General features: G+C 42.4%; 1 protein-coding gene across 3 annotated transcripts in view; it reads left to right on the top strand.

Annotated features, from left to right (window-relative positions):
* The window catches only part of LOC121279038 (protein LYRIC-like), a 72,693-nt gene extending 46,947 nt beyond the window's left edge, over positions 1-25,746 (top strand). For 2 of the 3 annotated variants that reach the window (XM_041189809.1, XM_041189806.1), the window contains 4 exons: positions 7,060-7,176; positions 17,256-17,378; positions 19,258-19,411; positions 23,759-25,746. In XM_041189809.1, the coding sequence (XP_041045743.1) occupies positions 7,060-7,176; positions 17,256-17,378; positions 19,258-19,411; positions 23,759-23,829 (465 nt within the window). In that variant the 3' untranslated portion in view covers positions 23,830-25,746. The remainder of the gene's footprint in view (positions 1-7,059; positions 7,177-17,255; positions 17,379-19,257; positions 19,412-23,758) is intronic. The other variant, XM_041189807.1, reaches the window with a different exon arrangement.
* The last annotated feature ends 585 nt before the right edge of the window (positions 25,747-26,331 follow it).

Below are 26,331 nucleotides of genomic sequence, written 5' to 3'. Positions count from 1 at the left end.
GATCATGATGAATACAATAATTATGCCCCGACACTTGAGTATATTTGTTCAATCTGCATCAATGTAAATATATTTACCTAACAAATTATGTTAGGAACATGTTAGTTATCTTGGGGATTGAAAATTTTGCAGCTACCTCAAGCACCTAAATGTAATTAAATCATAAGACCATAAGATGCAGAAGTAGGCCATTCGACCCATTGAGTCTGCTCTGCCATTCGATGAAATCATGGTTGATTAGATAATCCTCAACTCCACTTTCCTGCATTTCCCCATAACCCTTAATTCCCTTACTGATTAAAAACCTGTCTATCTCAGCCTTGGATATACTTAACAACCCAGCCTCTACAACCCTCTGCGGTAAAGAATTCCACAGGTTCTCTACCCTCAGAAGAAATTCCTCCTCATCTCCATCTTAAACGGGTGACCCCTTACTCTGAGATTATGCCCTCTGGTTCTCGATTCTCCCACAAGGGGAAACAACCTCTCAGCATCCACTCTGTCAAGCTCCCTAAGAATCTTATGTTTGAATAAGGTCGCCACTCATTCTTCTAAACTCCAATGAGTACAGGCTTAACCTCTCCTCAGAAGAAAACCCCTCCATCCCTGGGATCAACCAATTGAACCTTCTCTGGACTGCCTCCAATGACAGTCTATCTTTCCTTAGGTAAGGGGACCAAAACTGTTCACAGTATTCTAGATGTGGTCTAACTAGTGCCTTGTATAGTTTTCGCACGAGTTCCCTATTTTTATACTCCATTCCCTTTGAAATAAAGGCCAACATCCCATTTGCCTTACCAACACCTGCTGAACTTGTATGCTAGCTTTTTGGGATTCATGCATGAGGACCCCCAAATCCCTCTGTGCTGCAGCTTTCTTCAGTCTTTCTCCATTTAAGTAATATTCAGCTCCTTTGTTCTTCTTGCCAAAGTGCATAACCTCACATTTCCCCACATTATATTCCATCAGCCACATTTTTTGCCACTCATTTAACCTGTCTATATCCCTTTGTAGACTCTTTGTGTCATCCTCACCACTTGCCTTCCCACCTATTTTTGTGTCAGCGCATAATTAGCGATAGTACATTTGTTTCTCTCATCCAAGTCAATATATATTGTAAATAATTGTGGCCTCAGCACTGATCCCTGTGGCACTCCACTAGTTACAGGTTGCCATCCAGAAATTGCCCCCCTTATTCCAACTCTGTCTTCTATTAGTTAGCCAGTCCTCTATCCATGCTAATATACTACTGCCAACACTGTGAGCACTTATCTTATTAAATAGCCTTATGTGTGGTACCTTATCAAACACCTTTTAGGAATCCAAATATGTTACATCTACTGGTTCTTCTTTATCTATTCTGCTTGTTACCTCAAAGAATTCTAATGAATTTGTCAGGCCTGATTTCCCTTCATGAAGCCATGCTGACTCTGCTTGATTATATTATGCATTTCTAAATGCTCTGCTGTTACATCCTTTATAATAGACTCTAACATTTTCCCAATGACAGATGTTAAGCTAACTGGCCTATAGTTACCTGTTTTTTGTCTCCCTCCCTTTTTGAATAAGTGTGTTACATTGGCAGTTTTCCAATCCTCTGGGACTTTTCCAGAATCTAATGATTCTTGGCAGATTACCACCAGTGCATCCACTATCTCTGCAGCTACTTCCTTTAATGTCCTACGACGCAACCCAGGTGATTTATCCGCCTTTAGCCCCATTAGTTTCCCTAGTACTTTTTCTCTAGTGATAGTTGTTGTATTTATTTCCTACCCCCACCACTTTTTTTTTTTTGCCCCATGATTATTTAGTATTTTTGGTATGCAATGAGTCTTCTATTATGAAGACTGATGCAAAGTATTTATTCAACTCCTCTGCCATTTCCTGTTTGCCATTATTATTTCCTGAGCCTCATTCTCTAAGGGGCCTGTATTGACTTTGATCTCTTTCTTCCTTTTTATATATTTAAAGAAGCTCTTATTGTCCATTTTCATATTTCTTGCTATTTTACCCTCAACGTTTATTTTCTCCCTTTTTATTATTTTTGGTCATCTTTTATTGGCTTTTTTAAAACTTTCCCAATTCTCTGGCTTACCACTAATCTTTGCCACATAGTATCAAATTAGCAAAGAAAAAACATACAATCCTTAACTTCCTTGGTTAACCATTGTTGGTTTATCCCCTTCCTAGAACCCTTCTTTCTCACTGGGATATATCTTTGTTGTGAATCATGAACCATTTTTTTAAACACCTGCCATTATTCATCAACCGTCTTCTCTGCTAAATTCCTTTCCCAGTCTACTGTAGCCAACTCTGCCCTCATTTCTTTGTAACTACCATTATTTAAGTTTAGCACTGTTATTTCTGAACTAAGTTTCTCACTCTCAAACGGAATGCTAAATTCCAGCATGTTATGGTCACTGTTTCCTAGGGGATCTTTTACTCTGAGATCATTTATTAAAACTGCCTCATTGCACATTACCAGGTCCAAAATAGCCTGATCCCTGGTTGGATCCACGACATATTGTTCTAGGAAACTGTCCCAAATACACACTACGAATTCTTGCTCGCAGCTATCTCTGCCAATTTGATTTTCCCAATCTACACGAAGATTAAAGTCACCCACGATTAATGTACTGTCATTTTTACATGCCCTCATTATCTCCTGATCTATTCTGTCTTCTGCAGTATAAATTGTTAGGGGGCCTATAGAGTACTCCCACCGGTGTCATCTTCCCCTTGTTATTTCTTACCACCACCCATATGGATTCTTCATCTCCCGATCCAAGATCGTTTCTTGCTGTTGTACTTATTCCATCTCATACTAACAAAGCTACCCCACCACCCTTTCCTCCCTGCCTGTCATTTCAAAAAGTGACATACCCCTGAATATTTAGATCCCAGTTTTGATCTCCTTGTAACCACACCTCCATAACAGCTATAAGATCATACCCATTAACCTCTGTTTGTACCGTTAATTCATTTATTTTGCTCTGAATATTACGTGCATTTAATGAAAGAGCCATTATTTTTCCCTTTTTACCATTTTTTCCCTTTTGACCCTATTTGCTGCTGTTGTTTTTATGCTTGTACACTCTGTCCCTTCCTGTCACACTCTAGGTTTCAATACCTAAATAGCTGCCCTGCAGAGCTGCCATATCCTTTTTATTTGTTAGCCTACAAATCCCCTCTCCAGAACCACCCCCTCCCATTTAGTTTCAAGCCCTTTCTACAGCCAAAGTTATTCGATTCTCCAGGGCACTGGTCTCAGCATGGTTCAAGTGAAGCCTGTTCCACTGGAACAGCTCCCTTCTACCCTAGTACTGGTGCCAGTGCCCCATGAACTGAAACCCATTCATCCAACACTAACCTTTGAGCAATGCATTTAAGTCCTTGACTTTATTTACCCTATGCCAGTTTACCCGTGGCTCAAGTAGTAATCCCGAGATTATTACCTTGGAGGTTCTGCTTTTTAATTTGGCTCCTAACTGTTCAAATTCTTTCAGCAGAACCTCCTTTTCTAGTCCTATCAATGTCATTGGTACAATGTGGATGACGACAAATGGATCCCTCCCCTCTCACTCCAAGTTCCTCTCCAGCCCTGAGGAGATGCCCTTAACCCTGGCACCGGGCAGGCAGCACAGCGTCACGGCTGCAGAGAACATAAGAAATAGTAACAGGAGTAGACCATTCGGCCCCTTGAGCCTGCCCCGCCATTCAATAAGATCATGGCTGATCATCTCGTGTTTAGATTTCCACGTTCCCATCTAATCCTAATAACCTTTGATTCCGTTTCCTAACAACAATCTATCTACCTCTGCCTTAAAAATAGTCAATGACCCCGCCTCCACCACTTTCCGAGGCAGAAAATTCCCGTACCGCACAGCCCTCAGAGGAAACATTTCTCCTCACCTCTGTCCGAAAAGGACGACTCCTAATTTTAAAACAGTGCCCTCTATTTCTGGGCTCACCCACAAGAGGAAACAGCCTTTCGACATCCACTTTGTCAAGGCTGTTCAGGATCTTATATACTCCAATCAAATTACCCCTCACTCTTCTAATCTCCAGTGGAAACAAGTCCAGTCTGTCGTACACTATCTATCCCCTTAATTATACTGTCCCCTACCACTACTACAATACTGTTTCTTCCCCCACCCACCACCCTTCACTTGAATGGCTCCCTGTATCACGGTACTGTGGTCAATTTGCTCATCCTCCCTGCAGTCCCTGCTCTCGTCCGGACAGCTTGCAAGAACCTTGTAACTGTTGGACAGTTGCAGGGGTCTAGGCTCATTGAACACTACCCCCGGATCCCCATACCTGCTTCACTTGCAGTCACACCCTCCTATCCCTGATCATAGACCAAATTTGAATTAACTAGTCTGAGGGGTGTGACCACCTCCTGGAGCAAAGTGTCCAGGTAACTTTCCCCCTCCCTGATGTCTTCAGTTTGGACTCCAGCTCCTTAACCCTGATCTGAAGATCCTCGAGCTGCAAGCACTTACTACAGATGTGTTCACTCTGGATCACCTTGGTCTCCAGCAGCTCCCGCTTGCTACAGCAGCATCATATCACCTGTCCTGCCATTGCTATTTTAGTTAATTTATTAATTAATTACTCTAACATCCCTGATCTTTACACTTGAAGAATCCCCCGCTCTTTATTGTAATTTTTTTTACACACCAGTGTCGATCTTATACTTGATGAGCTATTTTTAAAAGAGAAAGAAAGAAAAAAAGCTAGAGACCTAAATGCAAACTAAAGATCTTACTTTAAAGACCCACTGATCCTACTTACCAATCAGCTGCCCTCTGCACTCTTTAATGGTCTCTCACCTCTCTCTCCACGCTCTTTAATGGTGTCTCACTCTCCTCGCACTCTCACTGTTAAAAGGCCCCGCCGCTCCTCTTGAACTCTCGCTATTAACGGCCCCGCTGCTCCTCTCACACACTCACTGTTAATGGCCCCGCTGCTCCTCTTGCTCTCTCACTGTTAATGACCCCACTGCCCCTCTCGTGGACTCGCTATTAATGGCCCCGCTGCTCCTCTTGCTCTCTCACTGTTAAAAGGCCCTGCCGCTCCTCTTCAACTCTCGCTGTTAATGGCCCCGCTCCTCCTCTCGCACTCCCATTGTTAAAAGGCCCTGCCGCTCCTCTTGAACTCTCGCTGGTAATGGCCCCGCTCCTCCTCTCGCACTCTCACTGTTAAAAGGCCCTGCTGCTCCTCTTGAACTCTCGCTGTTAATGGCCCCGCTCCTCCTCTCGCACTCTCACTGTTAAAAGGCCCCGCCGCTCCTCTTGAACTCACGCTATTAATGGCCCCGCTGCTCCTCTCGCACTCTCACTGTTAAAGACATGTTTAAATTATTTTTAGCAATGCAATTCTTCCTCTTGAATATGATTATTTATAATTAAATATGAAAAAATGATTAAAAAAGGATTAAAGAACAACATTGGTGAAGGGAGTTGACGATAGTTTCATTATTAAACACATCTCTTCAAAACCACCAGAAAAATTGCCATTAGTTCTAACGTAGAGGTGTTTTGATATTTATTTACAGTATTTTGATCTCTCTTGGCCGCAGAGGTTTGCTATTTTGAGTTCTTGTATTCAGTGGAGAGTTGCTCAGCTGCCATAAGCAGCAAAGCCTGTCGGTGACTGGCACTACTGGAGTATTGTGGATTGGTGCCCTTAATGGTTCCAGCTGCCATTTGGGAACTACCCGAGTTTGGAGATCTTCAGTGACTCCTGACTCTCGAGTGGCAGCCCTACGCTCAGGTTATGAGGCCATCTCCCAGCTGGCACCCAAGGCTAAAAAGAAATTGGTTTGCCGTGATCCCCACTGGGATGTTCAGTGATATCAGCTGAAGGAAGCTCCCTTCTGACTTTGGAAGTATGAAAATAGCAAAGGTCTACAGAAGGGTTAATAACAATATTAGCTATCTCCTGTAAAATCGATGTTAATTTTACAGAAAATAAAATTTGACCGAAAGAAATGGTCAGGGGTAATGAGAATTTTTTTTTTAATCAGCATGTTGCTGTGATTTGGAATTTGCTGCTTGAAAGGATGGTGAAAGCAAAGCAAATATGATAGTAACTTTCTAAATGGAATTGAATCTCGACTTTAAAAAAAACAATTACCACTGATCTTTCTCCATAGCCTTGCAATGAGATTAATTGGTCCTTCAAAGAGCCGGCACAGGCATGATGGGCTGAATTACAGAATCACAGAAAATCTCAGTGCAGAAGAGGCCCTTTGGCCCATCGAATATGCACCAGCATGTGAGAAACACCTGACCTACCTACCTAATCCCATTTACCAGCACTTAGCCCATAGCCTTGAATGTTATGATGTGCCAAGTGCTCATCCAGGTACTTTTTAAAGGATGTGAGGCAACCCGCCTCCACCACCCTCCCAGGCAGCACATTCCAGACCGTCACCACCCTCTGGGTAAAAAAAGTTTTTCCTCACATCCCCCTAAACCTTCTGCCCCTCACCTTGAACTTATATCCCCTTGTGACTGACCCTTCAACTAAGGGGAACAGATGCTCCCCATCCACCCTGTCCATGCCCCTCATAATCTTGTACATCTCGATCAGGTCGCCCCTCAGTCTTCTCTGCTCTAATGAAAACAACCCAAGTCTATTCAACCTCTCTTCATAACTTAAATGTTTCATCCCAGGCAACATCCTGGTGAATCTCCTCTGCACCCCCTCCAGTGCAATCACATCCTTCCTATAATGTGGCGACCAGAACTGCACTGTGTATAATTCTATACAAGATAAGTTGATGGCTTCAAAAGGGTGAATTTGAAGTAATGCATGCAAGACCAGAATCATTTTAATAAGTTGCAAGTGTAAGGAAAGCTTTGATTCCGAGCTGTAATGTAACTCTTCACACACCTATTTTATGGATCTTCAGCCCTGATCTGCAAATAAAATAGCCCTCCCTTGTGAGCTGAGAAAAGGTTTGCAGTCAGTTTTGCTGAAGACTCAATTCTAGCGGTGAAGAAGTTGCAGAATGTTTTGAAAATAAAAACTGGTGTGTTCCATTTGTAGTTGTCAGATGAAGATAAAGAGAAAGTGGACTCGGGTTTGCAAGGTTCAGCAAACAATAAATCAAAGAAGAAGAAAAAGAAGAAGAAAAAGGGCGAAGAGGCCACTGCTCCTGCACAAGTAAGCACGTCGGTCTTATTCAGTGACGTATAAAAACCGGGCTGTGGTTTACGTTATAAAAGGAGGCTGTGATTGAGACAATAAGGGTGGTAGGCACCAGACAGCAAAAGAAGGAGATGTAGAAAAAATTGAAGGCTTTGGAGAGGAGTAAGGAGAAATGGTTTCCCCCTGGCAGGAGGGTCAGTAACTAGAGGACTCCGTAACCTGGAAAAGAACCAGGGGGTGGGGGGGAGATTTTTATGCAGCATGTTGTCATGATCTCGAATGCACGATCTGACAGAAGCAGATTCAATGGCATCTTTCAAAGGGGAATTGGAGAAATATTTCTGAAGAGGAAAAGATTGCAGGGTTGTGGGGGAAAAGCAGCAGCAGCAGTGCAATTAACTGGATAGTTCAAAGAGCCTCTCCATTGCGTGAAGATTTAAATGACCTATATGATTCTGTGAAATGGCTCAAGAGACAATCTGTCTGTTGAGACGAGCTCACAAACTGGTCGGCTAGTTATGTTAGGAACAGAAATTGGTGGAAATTTTGTAAATAGCAAAGCAACAGAAGAGACAAAGTTTTGAATGTGTGCAAAGTTGCCAGCTGTGATTGTGTACCAGTTATCCAAGCAGTCGGGAAACAGTAAGCATGTTGGCTTTGAACTGGAAGCAATAATTTGTTATAGGTGAGAAAGAAACAGCCAGCTATTAGCTGGAATGTTCCTGAGTAAAAAGATCAGCCTTGGTAAGATGGAAGAGCAAAATACTGCAAATGCTGGAAATCTGAAATGTAAATAGAAAATACTGGAAATACTCAGCAGGTCTGGCAGTACCTGTAGGGAGAGAAGCAGAGTTAATGTTTTGGGTTGATGATCCTTCATCAGGCTGGGAAATACTAAGAGATGTAGCAGGTTTTAAGCTGGTACAGCAGCAGGGAGGGGGAGGAAAGAACAAAAGGGAAAAGTCTGATATCGGTTAGAAAGCAGGAGAGATTAAATGACAACAGGGATGACGATGTAAGACCCTTGCGCCAAATACTCTTGTCCTTTAACCTCTCCTGCCATGTACCCGAGTCCGGACTTTTGTCTTTTGCTTTTCTTCCCACCCTGTCCTTTTCTCTGCCTCTGTACTTAAATCTTTTTATACCTCTAACTTTTTTATCCATATCTGATTGTCCTGAAACATTAACTCTGCTTCTCTCGCCACAAACACTGCCTGACCTACACAGGAAAATGGATGTGGTTTCATGATAAGGTGTGGACGCACTAACCAGATCATGACCCTGAGATGTTTTGGGAAAGCGTTGTGAGTGATTGAATTATCTGGAGCTCGATTTCATTAGGCACAGTCGATAATTTGCACGTGATGCAAAGCTAATGGAGATGGCAGGCTGCGAAACTGAACAGGATAAGCCACAGGGTAGTTTGAATGTACTTGGGAATTGGGATGACAGGTGGCAGATGAAATTCAATACAGAGCCATGTAAATGGCCTCATACTGGGGACGAAAACACAGGAAGGGACTATTACTGAAACGGAAAGAAAGTGTATAAAGAGACCTGATGACAAATTAAAGCTATAGCACACAACAATGCTCGATAAGTAAAGCAAATCAGGTGTTGGGATACATTAATTAAAAGGTCATTATTGAGGCAAAATTAAGATATAATCCTGCCACTTTATGCACCCCTGATGTAACTGAACCTAGAATAAGGTGCAGAGTGCGGCAATATAAAAAGGATATTGCAGCTACTGAAAGGATGCAGAAAAGGGCAACCAAAATATGATTGAGGGGATGGATGGATTGAATTGTAACAAGCGATTGCGTAAATTAAGAATGTGTTCACCGGAAAAGAGAAGGCTGAGAGGAGTTTACATTAACCAGATAACGTAGACCATGACCAGCTATTTGCTGTCTACCAGAACAGCAGAACTAGAGGACTGCAGTTCAAGGGGGTGGGGTGGGGGGGTGATTCTGAAATAAAGAGATGTAGCAGGTTTTAAGCAGGTACAGCAGCAGGGAGTTGGAGGGGGGTGGAGTAAAGAACAAAAGGGGAAAGTCTGAGATCGGGTAGAAAGCAGGAGAGATTAAATGACAACAAGGATGACGATGTAAGACCCTTGTGCCAAATACTCTTTTGTCATTTAACCTCTCCTGCCATATACCCGAATCTGGACTTTTCCCTTTTACTCTTCTTTCCACCCTGCCCTTTTCTCTGCCTCTGTACTTCCTTAAAACTTTTTATACCTCTAACTTTTTCCATATCTGATTGTCCTGAAACATTAACTCTGCTTCTCTCGCCACCAACGCTGCCTGACCTACACAGGAAAATGGATGTGGTCTCACAATAAGATGTGGACGCACTAACCAGATCATGACCCTGAGATGTTTTGGGAAAGCGTTGTGAGTGATTAAATTATCTGGAGTGGAAATGCTGTTTCAGTGAATGAGTGATCAACCTATGAAATAGTGTTCATAGGGAGACAGTGGAAGCAAATGGTATTGATCCATTCAGATGCAAATCATATTGACTTGTTTCAAAAAAAAATATATATATATTGGGATGCAGTGTATGAGTGAGTTTTCAGCCATGGCATTTAGTGGGAGTAGCAAATGTGAGGGGAACAACTGAAATGTCTCCAAAACTGGGGGGTTTCCTCTCTAAACCTGGGTTTGTGGCTGATTGATTTAACATGTTTAGTCAACAGCTCCATTATTGCTGTCGGGTGCAACCACCTAAATGGTACAAGAAAAATATATGGATCTTGGGGCTTTTTTTCATCCAGCAGTTCCTATGAGTGTACAAGTCCATTGTGGAGACATGGTACATAATTTTAACCTAACTCACTGGGCAGCAAACCCACAGGATCAGATGGAACACCAGCTTTGTACCCCACCCAATATTACTTGTTGATGTCAGTGGAGAGTAAAACCAGCATTGCACCCAATCCTGGCATGAGGGAATGCAGTAAGGTTCACCAGACTGATTACATGGATAAATGTGAAGTTATACGCTTCGATGTGAAAATCCAAAAGGCATAGATATTATTTAAATGGTGATGTATTCGGAAATGTGGATGTACAACGGGATCTGGGTGTCCTTGTACACCAGTCAATGAAAGTAAATAGGCAGGTGCTGCAAGCAATTAGGAAGGCAAATGGTATGCTGACCTTCACTGCAAAAGGATTTGGATGCAGAAATAAGGATATCTTACTGCAGTTATATAGGGCCTTGGTGAAACCACACCTGGAGTATTGCAGTCTCCCTACCTAAGAAAGGATATACTTGCCATAGAGGGAGTGCAGCGAAGATTCACTAGGCTGATACCAGGGATGGCAGGATTGCCTTTTGAGGAGAGATTGGTTCGAATGGGTCTGTATTCACTAGAGTTTAGAAGAATGAGAGGGGATCTGATTGAAACGTATAAAATTCTAGCAGGGCTCGACAGACTGGAACAAAAACAAAAATACCTGGAAAAACTCAGCAGGTCTGGCAGCATCTGTGAAGAGGAACACAGTTAACATTTCGAGTCCACATGACTCTTCAACAGAACTAAGGAAAAATAGAAAAGGTGTGAAATTTAAGCTGGTTTAAGGAGGGGGGGTGGGACAAGAAGAGCTGGATAGAGGGCCAGTGATAGGTGGAGATAACCAAAAGATGTCACAGACAAAAGGACAAAGAGGTGTTGAATTTGGTGATATTATCTAAAGCAGTGTGCTAATTAAGGGTAGAAAGCAGGACGAGCAAGGTACAGATAGCCCTAGTGGGTGTGGGGTGAAGGAATCAAAAAAGGCTAAAAGGTAGAGATAAAACAATGGATAAAACAATACATTTAAAAATGATGGAAATAGGTGGGAAAAGAAAAATCTATATAAATTATTGGAAAAAAACAAAAAGGAGGGGGTGGGGATGGAGGAGAGAGTTCACGATCTAAAATTATTGAATTCAATATTCAGTCCGGAAGGCTGTAAAGTGCCTAGTCGGAAGATGAGGTGCTGTTCCTCCAGTTTGTGTTGGGCTTCACTGGAACAATGCAGCAAGCCAAAGACGGACATGTGGGCAAGAGAGCAGGGTGGAGTGTTAAAATGGCAAGCGACAGGGAGGTCTGGGTAACGCTTGCGGACAGACCGCAGGTGTTCTGCAAAGCGGTCGCCCAGTCTGCGTTCTTTAAAAGTTCTTACAGGGCTCGACAGAGTAGATGCAAGAAGGATGCTTTCCCCAGGCTGGCGTGGCTCTGAGGGTAGGCTATTTAAGAGTGAGAGGAGGAGGAGGAATTCTCTATCCCAGAGGGCTGTGGTGGCTCAGACGTTGAACATGTTCAAGACAGAGATGGATAGATTTCTGGATACGCATGACACCAAGGAATATGGGGATAGTGCAGGAAAATGGCGCTGAGGTAGAAGGTCAACCATGAAATAATTGAATGGCAGAGCAGGCTCAATTATAGTCATAGTGGTCGACAGCACAGAAAAAGGCCCTTCAGCCCATCGAATCTGTGCCAGTCAAACAAGTACCTAACTATTCGAATCCCACTTTTCAGCATTGGCCCATAGCCTTGTATGCCATGGCATTGCAAGTGCACACCCAAATACTACTAAAATGTTATGAGTTTTTTGACTCTACCACCCTTTCAGGCAGTGAGTATGTCCCCTGGTTATTGATCCCTCCACCAAGGGGAAAAGTTCCTTCCTGTCTACCCTATTTATGCCCCCCATAATTTTATACACCTCAATCATGTGCCCCCCTCCATCTCCTCTGCTCCAGGGAAAATAGCCCCAGTCTATCCAATCTCTCCTCATAACTAAAACTCTCCAGCCCAGGCAATATCCTGGTAAATCTCCTCTGCACTCTCTCTAGTGCAATCACATCCTTCCTATAATGTGGATTCCAGAACTGCACGCAATACTCCAGCTGTGGCCTAACCAGCATTTTATACAGTTCCAGCATAACCTCCCTGCTCTTATATTCTACGCCACGGCTAATAAAGGTAAGTATCCCATATGCCTTCTTAACCACCTTATCTACCCACGTCACTACCTTATGGGATTGGCGGACATGCACACCAAGGTCCCTCTGATCCTCGGTACTTGAATAATGGTACCACATTGGCTGTCCTCCGGCACCTCTCCTGTGGCCAGAGAGGTATTGAAAATTATTGCCAGCGCCCCTGCTATCTCCTCCCTTGCCTCACTCAACAGCCTGAGTTACATTTTACCAGGGCCTGAAGATTTATCTATTTTTAAGCCTGCCAGACCACTTGGAACCTTCTCCCTTTCTGTGCTAATTTCTATAATTCTATCACAGCCCTTCTGCCTGATTTCCATACCCACGTCATCCCTCTTACTTGTGAACACCGACACAAAGTATTCATTTAAAACCCTACTTACGTCTTCCGGCTCCACTTAATGGGACCCTACTCTTGCCCTAGTTATCCTCTTACTCTTAATGTACTTGTAAATTACTTGGAATTTCCTTTTATTTTACCTGCTAATGTTTTTTCATGCCCCCTTTTTGCTCTCCTAATTTCCTTTTTATGTGTTCCCCCCCCCCCGCACTGCCCCACACATTCTATACTCCTCTAGGGCTTCTGGTGTTTTGAGCCCTCGGTATCTGCCATAAGCCTCCCTTTTTCTCTTTATCCAATCCTGTATATCCTTCGACATCCAGGGTTCCCTGGATTTGTTGGTCCCACCCTTTGTCATTACTGGAATATGTTGGCCCTGTACTCTCCCTATTTCCTTCTTGCATGAGTCTCACTGCTGTGTCACAGATTTACCTAAAAGTAGCTGCTCCCAGTCCATTCTGGCCAAATCATATCTGATCTTATTAAAATCGGCCTTCCCCCAATTTAAAACTGATTTCTGGCCCATCCTTGTCCTTTTCCATAACAACCTTGAATCTAACAGAGTTATGATCACTATCTGCAAAATGCTCCCCCACTGATACCTCTACCACTTGCCCAGCTTCATTCCCTAAAATTAGGTCCAGGACCACCCCCTCTCTTGTAGAACCACCTACGTACTGGCTTAAAAAGCTCCCCTGGATGCATTTTAAGAATTCTGCTCCCTCTAAACCTATCACACTATAATTAACCCAGTTAATGTTGGGGAAGTTGAAATCCCGCACTATTACTACCCTATTATTTTTACATTCCTCTGAAATTTGTCTACATACCAGCTCTTCTATTTCCCTCTGACTGTTTGGGGGCCTATAGTACACTTCCAGCAATGTGATTGCTCCTTTTTTGTTTTTCAGTTCTACCCGTATGGCTTCATTTGAGGAGCCTTCTAAGATGTCATCTCTCCTTACTGCTGTAATTGATTCCTTGATCAATATTGCGATACCCCCTCCTCTTTTATCTGCTTCCCTGTCTCGCCTGAAGACCCTATATCCTGGAATACTGAGCTGCCAATCCTGCCCCTCTCTCAACCATATCTCTGTGACAGCAAATACTTCCATGTGTTAATTTGTGTCCTCAACTCATCTGCCTTATTTGTCAGACTCCTCCCTCAAGGGGCTGAATGGCCTCCTCCTCTTTACTTTGTTCCTATGTATGCTAGTTTGGATCAGCCCTTAGGTTAAATTGAGCACAGAAATTGTAATGAATTTTAATTTGCACTTAAATTTCATCCTGATGTGTTTTGTTTCATAGCTTTATTAGTTTTCTTAACATGGCACATACTGGAATCCTATGGGTTTACATACAGCTGCGCCTTACTTGGCCATAATGCAGACTCACTGATTCTAAGATGTGATTCCATCCCTGGCATCACAAAATGCCTGCAGTTGCTGCTCCAGCAGGTGCTATGCTACACCTTTACAGTTTCCAGGGTGTTGTAGATTTAATACAGATATTTTGTTTTATAATCAGAATAATCTCCCTAGCTCCCCGAAGAGTATACAGGTCATAGAATTGTTACAGCAGAGAAGGAGGCCATTCAGCCCATCATACCTGCACCGGCTCTCCGAATGAGCAGCTCGCCTCGTGCCATTCCCCGCCTTCTCCCCGTGACCCTGCACATTCTTCCTTTTTAGGATAACAGTCTAGTTCCCTTTTGAATGCTTCAATTGAACCTGTCTCCGCCACACTCGGGTAGTACCTTCCAGACCCTAACCACTTGCTGTGTGAAAATGTTTTTCTTCATGTCACTTTTGCTGATGAGATGAGCTGGGCCTCCAGCCTGGAACCTGTTCCTGGAGCTGCTGGGTAATGGGGTGATGCACTACCGGTGATGAATTAAAGTCACATTTGATACTGGATCTAATTAAATCGTAATATCAAAATTTAAACGCTCCTGGGATTTTGTGGCATCCATTAAGCTATTTATCTTGCGAGCATTTGATTTTCTGTTCCCACCTCTCTTCACACATTCAAAAGATAATGAGGAAAGCATTTAATTTATCCAAACTCTTCGATCAGAGCATTCAGATAATTCTTAAACGATTCCAGAAATACTGCCTCCTCCTTTAATTACTGACAATTCCGAGGCCTTTTTGCCACTGGAAAAATTGAATTAAACAACGTAAATGATGAAGTAAATAGGAAATTCTGGGCTTAACGTGTAATCAGATAATTTGATTTGAGTGAGCAATGTCATGGATAAATGTGTCAGTTCTAGCTGTGCCATTTTAACCCTCTGAAGGTGGTGTAGTCAAACCCCACTCCAGAACTTGAGCACATATCTAAGTTGACACTACAACGAGTAGTTCACCTGCTGACTTTCCAAAACCTGTCCATCATCTGTGAGGCACAAGTCAGGACTGGATGGGATACTCTCCACTTGCCCGGATGACTGCAGTCCAAATCAAGAAGCTCAACATCATCCAGGCCGAAGCAGCCAGCTTGACTGGCACCACATCCGATACTTTAAGACATTCGCTCCCTCCACCACCCACGCTCACTGGCTTCAATGTGTACCATCTATAAGATGCACTGCAGCAACTCACCAAGGCTCATTCAACAGCATCTTGCAAACCCGTGACCTCTACCACCTAGAATGTTAGGAAATAGAGTTTAAGTAAGTTATGTGTTAGGAATAAGGTGCATCTTATTTAAGTTTAAATTGAACATATATTTTCTATTTGTGGGCCAAAAGGTAAACCCAGGATTTAGTCTCACTTTTGAGTGGAGACAGCAGGTCTAAAGTTCTGTTTGCATATCTGCATTTCTAGTAAGTTTTATGACCCTTAAAGCGGAGAGTTGAGTTATCGAGGGGGGAGTGTAGTGGTTTAGGAAAGTTAAAACAAGGTTAAAAAAACTGTGCTGTTGTCTAGCAACAGGGGTCCAGAGTGGAACACCCCCCACCCCCACCCCTGTCCCCAGACACAAACACACAACTAAAAAAAAAAAGCAGTTTGAGTTCAGTTGGAAGCAGTTGCCAGCAGAAGCAGCCTAGAAGGAATGGATAGCCCGTGCCAAACCAAAACTCAGTTGAAGCCAGGGCCCCAGAGAGGCTGAACAGCAGAGGGACTGATAGCAAGACCCAAACTAAAGCTGAAGCCAATTGCCAGAAGAAGCAGGACAGAGGAGAAGGAACTGCAAAAGCAGGTTCCAGAAACTAAAAAAGAAAGTCCCCAAACCTAGGGGAGTGGAACAGGAAAGGTCCCAAGAGGTTGTTCTAGTCAGAACATAAGAACAGGAAACTAGGCAAGGTTCTGTTCTGTGAAAGTGAAAGTAAGGAGTAGAGAGGAGGGCTGCAAGCTTAAAGAGAAGAAAAGCTGCAGGATTCAGATTTAAAGCGAAAATGGCTTGTGAGAAGTCAGAAGATCCAAAGAGACAGCTGAAGGTCTGTAACTCTTTACTATGGGCATGTAAAGCAGTGGTGTTCTGTTGGCACAGCTGAGCATTTGAGGGGGAGTATGTGGAAGGAAGTTTGAATGCACGTGGTGATCCAGGGCAAGGAACGTGAGAAAGAGAGTTCAAAACCCTGGAGGTGGACCCTTGTGGAAGGCGTCTGAGAGAAATCGGTTTGGGAGAAGATTCCAAAGCGGGTTCTTGGAGAGTGGAGATTGGAAACCCTTGCTTGAAGGGTTCAGTGAGGCCGGTTGGCACTCAGCATGTCAAGCCTCTAGGAGGAGTTGAGAGATCCATGGCGTTTGTTTGGGGTGGCATAGAACCATAGAAAAGTTACAGCACAGAAGGAGGCCATTCGGTCCATCTTGCCCATGCCAGCCCGAGGACACCCAGGTGCCTTTTCTAATCCCACCTTCCTGCACCCTGCCCATAGCCCTGCAGCATTACAGCACTTTAGGTGCCGATCCAGGTACTTTTTAAAAGAGTTTAAAGTTTCTGCCTCTACCACCAACTTGGGCAGTGACTTCCAGGCACGCACTACCCTCCGCGTAAAAAAAGTTCCCCCCACACCTTCTGCCACTTATCTTGAATCTATGTCCCCTGGTTCTAGAATTCTCCATCAATGTCACTTGATTTCAAAGTGTGGCGTGTCTGGCCACAGGGTGCCTTTTAGTTTACATAGACTGTGTACTTACTGTGGGCATTAGTGTATAAGAGAGTTTTTGCAACTTGTGTTATCCTTACAAATCTGTATATAACTGAAGGTATAGTCGAGAGAAGGAGTCTTGTTCATCTTTTCCTGTTTCAATAAATGTTTTGTTAAAAGTTCATCAGCTGATTCCTGTGACTCTGCTCAGTAGCCAGTTTCGATGTATCTAAACAAAAAAATAAAAGTTCAGATCTATCAAGCCCTGGGATTTGGCTTGTCCAGTAGTAACATTAGCTGGGATCATAAGAAAGACAAGGGGAGCAGGTGCACGGGAAAGCTGCCACCTGCAAGTCCCCTTCCAAACCATACACCATTCTGACTTGGAACTATATCGCTGTTCCTTTGCTGGGCCAGAATTCTGGAACTCCTTCCCTAACAGCATTGGGAAGGAATATTAGCAGATGAGAGGGAGATAGTTGGTGAGAGAGAAAGGGAATGGGATGAAACTGATTCTTAAATACTTGCATTTAGAAAATAACTAATGCAAGCAATTTTTTGCATCGCTGACTTACATTACCTTTGATAATTAAGGAGTCCTCTCCTTGAGTTTTAAGTGTACTGCAGTTTAAATGTTTTCTGATTTTATAAAAGGAGACTGAGGAGCAAGAGAAGGAGTCCATTAGTGGAGACCAGGAACAGCTTGTTGTACAAGACCAGCCCGAAAAGGAGACTGCTGCACCTGTTGAAACAATATGCACTAGTGAACCAGCTGAGGTAAGGGTTGGTATGTCACAGCATGTCAGTGTTTAAATGGCAGACTCAACAGTTACAGTCATTGGAACAGGAGTAGGCCATTTAGTCCCTCAAACTACTTCTTCCATTCAATGAAACTTACATGATAGGATTGAAAGCCACATACCCATATTTGCTAATGTCACAAATTCAACATTGGAAGCATAAAATTGCAAAAAGAGACATGGATAGATTTAAGTAAATGGGAAAAACTGGAAAATAAATTTCGGTGAAAACAAATGTTTGGTCATCTGCTTTGGACCTAAAAAGAGGGTAAATAGTGAAAAGGTGGAAACAGCCGATATGCAAAGAGGCTTGGGAGTGCAGGTAAATAGCTCATTAAAATGTCATGAACTGGTGCTGAAAATGATCAGAAAGGCTAATGGGATGCTGGCCTTTATATCTAGAACACTGGACTCCACGGGAATAGAAGTCATGTTTCAACAGCACAAAATCCTGGTCAGATCATACCTGGAGTACTGATGTATTGTCAGGATACCAAAATTGTGGTTGTTGCGTTGTTCACTCCTGAAAAGTAACTGTGAAGCAGCAAGATGTACCCTGTAGTAGCTTTATTTAAAGGGTCAGGCACTCTGATTTCTGGTAAGTAAAATTTATATAACATTTTCTCTTGGAGAGTGCCTGAAAGTACTCCGGTGTGTCTTGGCTGGCATTTTGGTCCATTTGCCAGAGTGTTGCTGCATAAGGATGGCAGGGGAAAAAGTGCTATTTCCACACATAAGCTGTAATAGATATGGGGCAGCAGTAGTAATGCCCCTGGGACTGCAGGATATCAGTGTGGTGGAGCAATGGCTGCAGAGCAGACAAACTCCATGCAATGAAGTTTTAACCAAACTCCCTCGTGCTCCTTGATAATGAAAAGAGGCTGTCCGGCCAGCCAATACACCTAGCATCCTGGTGTGAATGCCCATTCAGTGTTCTCCTGTATGCCACCCTATCAGGGTCCCCATCTGCTACAGTAATACTTGTCTGCTGTAGGGAGCAGGCAAAAGAACCGTCCTTTACTGCAGCCTGTTTCATGGCCATTTGTGCTACGTGCACGTAATGATCCCAACTTTATGCTAGACTCCACAATAAGTGTAGTGCCAGTGTCTGATCAAGTGACTGAGCCTCCTCTTCAGTACAGTGCTGTTGTGCTCTCTCTTTCCCCTCTGGCCGCTGTGGCTAGGCAGGCAGCATTTCTTGGGGGTCTGAAAGCCGGGACCTCAGAAGGGGATGTCTCTTGCGATGGAAGAGGTTTGGGATGGGAAGCAAGAGGTCCATGGTCACACCATCTGCAGATTGCTCATCATACTAGGTCATAAAATGAAGGTGAGCTGGGAGTTGAGAAGGGGCGTGTTGCAAGAAGATGCTGAGCATGTTGAGGATGACAGCAACATGAGATGTCGCAGAGAACCATCTCCTCTAGGGCTTGAGCGATGCAGGCATCTTTGTCACTAGCTGGCTCTACTCTGTTCTCTTCTATTGTATGGTGGGTATGAGATGTCATATGAAAATACATTACTGTCATCTGCCCTCCAACCACCCCCCGACCATGCCTGAAATTCAAATTCTAATTGTGTTTAAATCTCCAACACCTTGCGTTCCTTATCTCTAACCTACCTCCTCCCTTGCCAATTTCTCTCCTCCATAGACTCAGCATCATTAAGCCTCTGAGAGCCATGGGGCATTGCTCTTAAATTTACTTTCCAGATGTAAATTGTTGAAAGAGTAAATGTTTCAGGTGGGACCCTTCATCCGTACATGTTGAACTTTTCCTGCTTTTGTTTCCAGAATTGTTTGAGGCTGGGAGGGGAGATTGAAACCTCAAACCTTTTTTATGATCTTCGTTTCCTCACAGGTTGAAGAGGCACAGCCAGTAGAAGTTGCCGAAGAGCCAGCTGTAATTGTGGAAAATTCTTCCCAGGATATCACTTCCCAAGTGCCAGATACACTATCAGAGACGGAAACATCTGTCTCTGTCACTAAACAGAATAACCTGCCTCCTTCACAAGGTCAGCATTTGAAATCTCTAAATGTGGCCAGGGTTGTGTGTGTGTGTGTGTGTGTGTATGTGATCTTATGAAGATCAAACAAGTTATAAAGTACATTAAGCTACAACTTGCAAGTTTTTTTTAGCATGACGAAATAAGGGATTTAAATATATAGAGTAAGTATGATTTGAACCTATGGAGGAACTCTGATAGCCCACCTGTTACACCAACAGACCACCAACTAGGCAATAAGCCTACTGCAGCTTTCGTTCAAACATGGGCAATGAATTCCAGAGGAGAGTGTGACAAACCTTGACATCAGAGACAATATTTGACCAAATGTGGCATTGTGGAGCCCTAACAAAAATGAAGCTAATGGAAATCAGTGGAAAAAAAACTCTTCACTGATTGGAGTCATAGAAAGATGGTTGTTATTGGAGGTCAATCATCTCAGTCCCAGGACATCATTCTAGGCATTCCTCCAGGGCAGTGTCCTGGCCCAACCATCTTCAGCTGCTTCATCAATGATCTTCCCTACATCATAAGGTCAGAAGTGGGGAAGTTCACTGATGATTGCACAATGTTCTGCACCATTCGTGACTCCTCAGATACTGAAGCAGTATGCATGCGAATTAATTAAAAAAACAGATATCACACCATAGGAATGCTTTATAAATGTTGAGCGGGCAATGTTTTAATCTCAGCATGCACCAAAACTGCTCTCTTTCTGGATTGAGAGGCTGAAATGGTTTGTCAAACGAATGGCTCTTTTCCTTGCGACAAAAACAGAAAATGCTGGAAAAACTCAGCAGGCCTCACAGCATCTGTTAACGTTTCCAGTTCGTATGACTCTTCTTCAGAGCCAAAACTTGTTGGCAAGCGTGTAGCAATTTAGAAGGTTCTGCAGCTTTTTGTATGCTGTATTTTCCATGATCTGTAATGATGCTAATCTACAGTTGTCTTAAGTGTATTTTTTTTATTTTGTCTTAATGTGAGGCATAGCAGAACACCCAAGTATTGAAACCAGCTGTGCCTGTAATGACGACAGCCTAATCTTCACATGGTAGCTCATGGGATAAATGCACCATGGTGACGGGGTGAACTGTGGCAATGATGTTGCACCAGGAAAGTTGCCACTTCAGTTGCTGTCTTTGTTGAGTTTGCTGATGAGGGTAGGCTTTAGTTCACATTCCGCCTCAGTAATCAGTAATGCTGCCTAGAAGGTAAAGTCCGTGCAAAAGTCAAGTCAGAAGAAAACTGATGGCTTCACAGTTGATTAGTCCGGCATTCGTTATTGGTTTATTGCTGATGTTTGGTCTCTTGGCGCGGTACCAGAGGTCTGGTGGGATCCTACTCGCCTGCAATTCTCTACACTCTGATAGGAATGGAGGAGGGAAAGAAAAGTAGCTGCATTATCATAAATATAGACCTACAAATTCATCTCAAAAATAAGAACCCTCTACCCTAAATCCTAATCCACAACTACACAGAGTTCAAAGTTTGCAAGGTGCCAAATGAAAGTTACTCTGGAGGATTCCCCTCGAATCCAGCTATTCTCAGAGGACTCTGGCATTTTTTTGAGTGGCCCCTGCAGAAGTAAATAACTTTAAGATTATGTGTCTTTTAAGAAAATTGTTAGAGGAAAGGAAGAAGTAAATCTGATTGCGCAAAATACATAGTTATAAACAATGCTGTTAATAGTGGTTATTTTGATTCATTCTTTTATATACAATAGAGTTTGTTTTTTTTTAAAGTGAAACCTTGTGGCATATTTCTGTTAGTTAAAACGAGGTATTCACATTTCTTTTTAAATGTTAACAGCCCTTAACAGGGTTGTAACAAAATTGCGAGCTCTTGGCGGGATTTCAAATCCACAAACTAATATGAGGTGCCCTGGGATATCGGCTAAGGTTTAACCTAACAAGATTTTACAGTGAACTTTTATTGTATTAATTGAGAAGCAGTCATGGCGCAGTCAATTGCTAAAACTTTCCTGGAGAAGGAAGATTTATTCCTGAGTGTTTTGCAACGATTAGCAAAGGTTAAGTTAATAGCATTAGCCGAAAAGTTGAAGTTGGAGTTAAAAATGAGGGCTAAAAAAACAAAAGTAGTGAGTATTTTGGCACAGAATTTGGAATTAAAAAAGGAAAAGTTAATCTAGATAGTAATTCAGTTGATATGACTAGAATTCAGTTACAGATGAAGCCTTAAAGTAAAACACAAACTATTGTATATAAAAGAATCAAAACAAACACTATTAACAGAATGCTTTTTACCATGTATTTTATGCACTCGGGTTTACATCTTCCTTTCCCCAACAATTTTCTTAAAAGGCACATCAGTCTTGAAATAGGAGAAGAAATGGAATTGCGAAGGCTTGAAATTGAACTCCAGAAAGGGAAGTTAGCAAGGAAGAAAGAGAAAGGGAAGAGGGGCAGCTTGCTCTGGAGAAAGCAAAGCTTAGATTACATGGTGAAAGAGGCTGGATAAATAAACCATTTGAAAATGAACAGCTATGGTGAAGGGGTAAATGAATGAATAAATTCTCTCCAAGGTGGTCGAGAAGATAGTGTAGAAGGGTGAGTCAAAGAGACTGACATTTTCTCTCACACGGAAAATTAGACATGTGAAGGTAAATTGTTGGATGTTAAAGCCAAAATCAGTGGCATCGGTGCAAATAGCAGGAATTTCCACCGAGAAAGCCACCTCAGAAAACAAAGCGTGTGGGAGATCCATTGCTTCTAATGATTTTACAGTGGGAGTGAATAGAGATGTGAAGGATTTCAAGCGATTTAGATTTGAAGGGGGAAGTCACTCCATTTTTGTCCGAGGAAGAATATAAAAAGATTGTCATTCTAGTTTGTTAGCAAAAGATTTAGACTTTTCATACAGTTCACTGAAATAAAGATGTATTAGTAAGGGGTATTGATGGGAAGTCTGTATAGGGTGAATTTAAATTGTGCCCTGGTAAAGGGTTCTATTGTTGTTGGTATTGTTTCTAAAGTACCTATTAAAAATACAGATTTTATATTGGGAAGTTATATAGTGAGCAATGTTGTTTTTCCACAATCTGGCACATAATGCCACTGTTCAGGAATGGTTCCTTGGAGGAAAAACCCCATGCTGCTTGTGATCTAGTTACAAAGCAAACTGATGCTAGAAAAAACACTGATGGAATAACTCGAGGAATGAACAGTAGAAATGCAGCAAAAGTGTCTGCAGAATTTCCAAATCGAAATTCATCCACAGAAGGATAAAAGCAAAATACTGCGGATGCTAGAAATCTGAAACAAAAACGAGAGTCATACGGACTCGAAATGCTAACTCTGTCCTCCTCTCCACAGATGCTGTCAGACCTGCTGAGTTTTTCCAGCAATTTTTGCTTTTGTTTCATCACAGAAGGGACTGAGACCTCAAAGTGACCTGAAAGGGTTAACGACAGTTAACGCTGAATTAAATGGACCTGTCACTGCTGAGCCAGCACCAGAATTAACAATGTGTGATGAAAGTGCCAAGATGCAGTGTACAGTCACAAAAATCCGGATAACTGGACTGAGTTCAAAAGACCAATTGCAGCCTCCAAATGATTGGAATAAAGTATTTTGTGAATTGCTCGGAAGACACAAAAGTATTGGAAAGAAAATTGAAAACTCAAAATGATGAGGCTGTCGATATTGCTCGGAAAGACTTAAATAAAAGTTGGTCTGAATGAGATCAGGAGAAACTGAAAAATGTTCATAGATCAGACCAGACAAGAACATAAGACATAGGAGCAGAAATTAAGCCATTCGGCCCATCGAGTCTGCTCTGCCATTCAATCATGGCTGATAAGTTTCTCAACCCCATTCTCCCGCTTTCTCCCCGTAACCTTTGATCCTCTTACCAATCAAGGACCTATCTATCTCGGTCTTAAATACACTCAATGACCTGGCCTCCACAGCCTTCTGTGGCAATGAATTCCATAGATTCACCACTCTCTGACTAAAGAAGTTTCTCCTCATCTCTGCTCTAAAAGGTCTTCCCTTTACTCTGAGGCTGTGCCCTCGGGTCCTAGTCTCTCCTAGTAATGGAAACATCTTCCCCACGTCCACTGTATCCAGGCCTTTCGGTATTCTGTAAGTTTCAATCAAACCATTTTTTTGCTCCATCCATCACTGCAGATTAAAGCAGGACTGCTGTGTCCAGTTACATATCGAGGCATATGGGGGTAGGGTGGGGAGAGTGGAGCTTGTGTGCGAGTTGCCTCTTCTACGGTGCTTCCTGCTAATGGAAATCATAGGAGTGCATCCTTCTGATGGGACCAAAGACGTACCATAATTGCAACTAGCTGTGTCCCCTTATCTCAATCCTGTGTTTCCTCCGTTCCAGCAAAATCTGAAGAAAACTGGGAGTCACCGAAGCAGATCAAGAAGAAGAAGAGAGCAAGAAGGGAAACATGAGCTTTTTTTTTTGTATTCAGTGGTCAGTTGTTATGCAAAATAATCCTGAAGAAAAGAAATCTGTTTATGCAATAATTTGTGAAAATGTACAGAATTTTATAGAAGAAAATTTGACTGTAATTTTTATTAAAACTTATTGCAATGTGCATGAGCAAACTTGATTTGATACAATGTAACAAACTTCAAGTGAAACACACCGATGCTGTCTACAGCCACGTTCATGCTGGGTCTAAGTTTGTTGACACTAGGAAACATGCTATTTTTGTCCTTTAATTTTTTTCTTAAGGGTTTGGGGGAAAAAAAAATCTGTGCAGAACCAAATCATAACATTGTGACCATTGGCTCCACGCTAGAGATTCGCGACTAAAGTTGACTTTTAACTTCAGAAACTGGGCCGTTACGAAGGGTGATTTCTAGGGAGAGTCATGCTTTTCTGTTTTTCTCATATACACACACACACACACACACACACACACACACACACACACACACACACAAACTTGGGTTTGCTTTCAAAGGAATGGAAAAGCTGCAGTCATTCTTGGGAGGGAGCAGGAGAGTCTTTGAATTACGGAAGGCACATCACTTTAGAAAAACACATAGTCAAACACTTTGAACATGGTGTTCAAACGGTATAGGGTTGAGCGTAAAGCAAAAGATAAAAAGGGAAGGAGACATTTAGATAGCTTTAATATTTGTGGACAGAATTACAATTTATATCAGGAATGACATTTTACTGCCTTAACCTGTAGTGTATAGAGAGAAAGGTGTTTAGATAACAAAGGGATATTACAGTTTTCTAAGAATCATTTAAATGCCGATTCATAACAATAGGAGGGTGGGTGGGTTGGGATAAATTAGCAGTTGCGTATGGTGGGAAGCTGTTTAGCGCCAATTAACATTGGAGAGACACTGCAAAATATCCAGCTGTTTATAGACAGATTTTCTTTTTTTTAAAAAAAAAGTCAGTCTTGAGATGCCATTCCTCTACTGATTAAAGTGGGCCTCGTCTAACCTGCAGTTCGGTTCTGCCAAAAATTTACCCCTGCTCCCAAAAACTCGTAGGAGTTGACACCATTCAGTAGTCAGTCACTAGACTTTGCCAAGCAGCATGAACCCGATGGATACCAATCACTTGGCAGCAGGAAGAGCTGCTGCTGGGTCCGAGGGCCTCATTGCTAGTGCTTTCACACAGCTTATCACTGTTAAGAAGGCTAACAACAAGAGAGGGAAGCAAATCAAATTGGATAAGAGCAAACGGAAATAAAGGGTTTATAAATAGCGGTCAGAGTTAAAGCACAAGTGTTTAAAAATACAAATTGTTAAAATGAAATAGTCTGGGCAGAACCTCAACCAGAGCCCTGCAGGTAAAGATTCTAGTTTCTACTTTACAGTGTTGGCATCTGAGTATTGTTAGGAACGACTGGTGAATGCTATGCCATGTGCATTGTTTAATAACTTTACCAAATGTACATTCTATTGATGAGGACCATGGTATTTTACACCACCTACTTGAGTTAACCTGATCATCGTAAGCCATGATTATTGTTTTTGAATGAGTGTGAAATGTTCATGCTGCACAGCGAAGAAAACGGAGCATAAAGTTTAAATGAGCTGATACTAATGGTACTTAGTCCACTAATCTACTGTGTCATGACTGTTACTTAGTTTGGTGACACCAGATTGCTAAGGTTTTGCAAAGTTTAAATAATGAGTGTCATTATGCTCCCAGTAACCTGCCTTAATTGGTTATGACGTGGTATTTGTTGTGCTTTCGTAATTACCTTGATTACTAAAGTTAAACAAATGTATTTATACCTGTTTCAGAAACATAGCAAGTATGTTTACATGTTCTAAAGTTTGTTAAAATGCAATGAATTTCTAAGTTGATTTGTTCAAATAAATTTAGCAAATTAATATGCATGCATTGTATGTTTCTTCAAAGCATCTTGTGGCAGTGCATATAGGTCATCGAGACCAGTTCTTTTTTACTTGTTTGTGGGATGTGGGCATCACTGCAAGGCCAGCATTTGTTGCCCACCCCAATTGTCCTTGAGAGCAATGAGTTCTTGAGTTAACCACATTGTTGTGGGCCTAGAGTCCAACATAGGCCAGATCAGTTAAGGAGCAGATTTCCCTCCCTAAAGGACATTAATGAATCAGATGAGTTTTTACAGCAATCGGGGATAGGTTCATGGTCACCATTAGTGAGACTAGCTTTATATTCCAGAATTTTTAAAATTGAACTTAAAGTACATCAGGGATTTGAGCCCAGAGCATTTGCCTGGGCCTCTGGATTACTAGCCCAGTGACATTACCATTTCATGTTGCTTAGGGTTAAAGGGTGCGTAACGTGAAGGAGTAAGGAAGAGGTAAGTCGAGTGCGAGAGGTAGGAGGAGAGGTGTGGGAATAAGAGGGAGTGAGCAGGGAAAGGAAAAGGACAGTGGGAAAAGGGAAGGCCATTTTGAGGAAGTGGAATTGAAATAGGGGATTTGAGCATT

This window comes from Carcharodon carcharias, chromosome 6 (assembly GCF_017639515.1).
Source record: "Carcharodon carcharias isolate sCarCar2 chromosome 6, sCarCar2.pri, whole genome shotgun sequence".
In the NCBI taxonomy this organism is placed as follows: domain Eukaryota; kingdom Metazoa; phylum Chordata; class Chondrichthyes; order Lamniformes; family Lamnidae; genus Carcharodon; species Carcharodon carcharias.
This window is presented reverse-complemented; position numbering and strand designations above follow the sequence as displayed.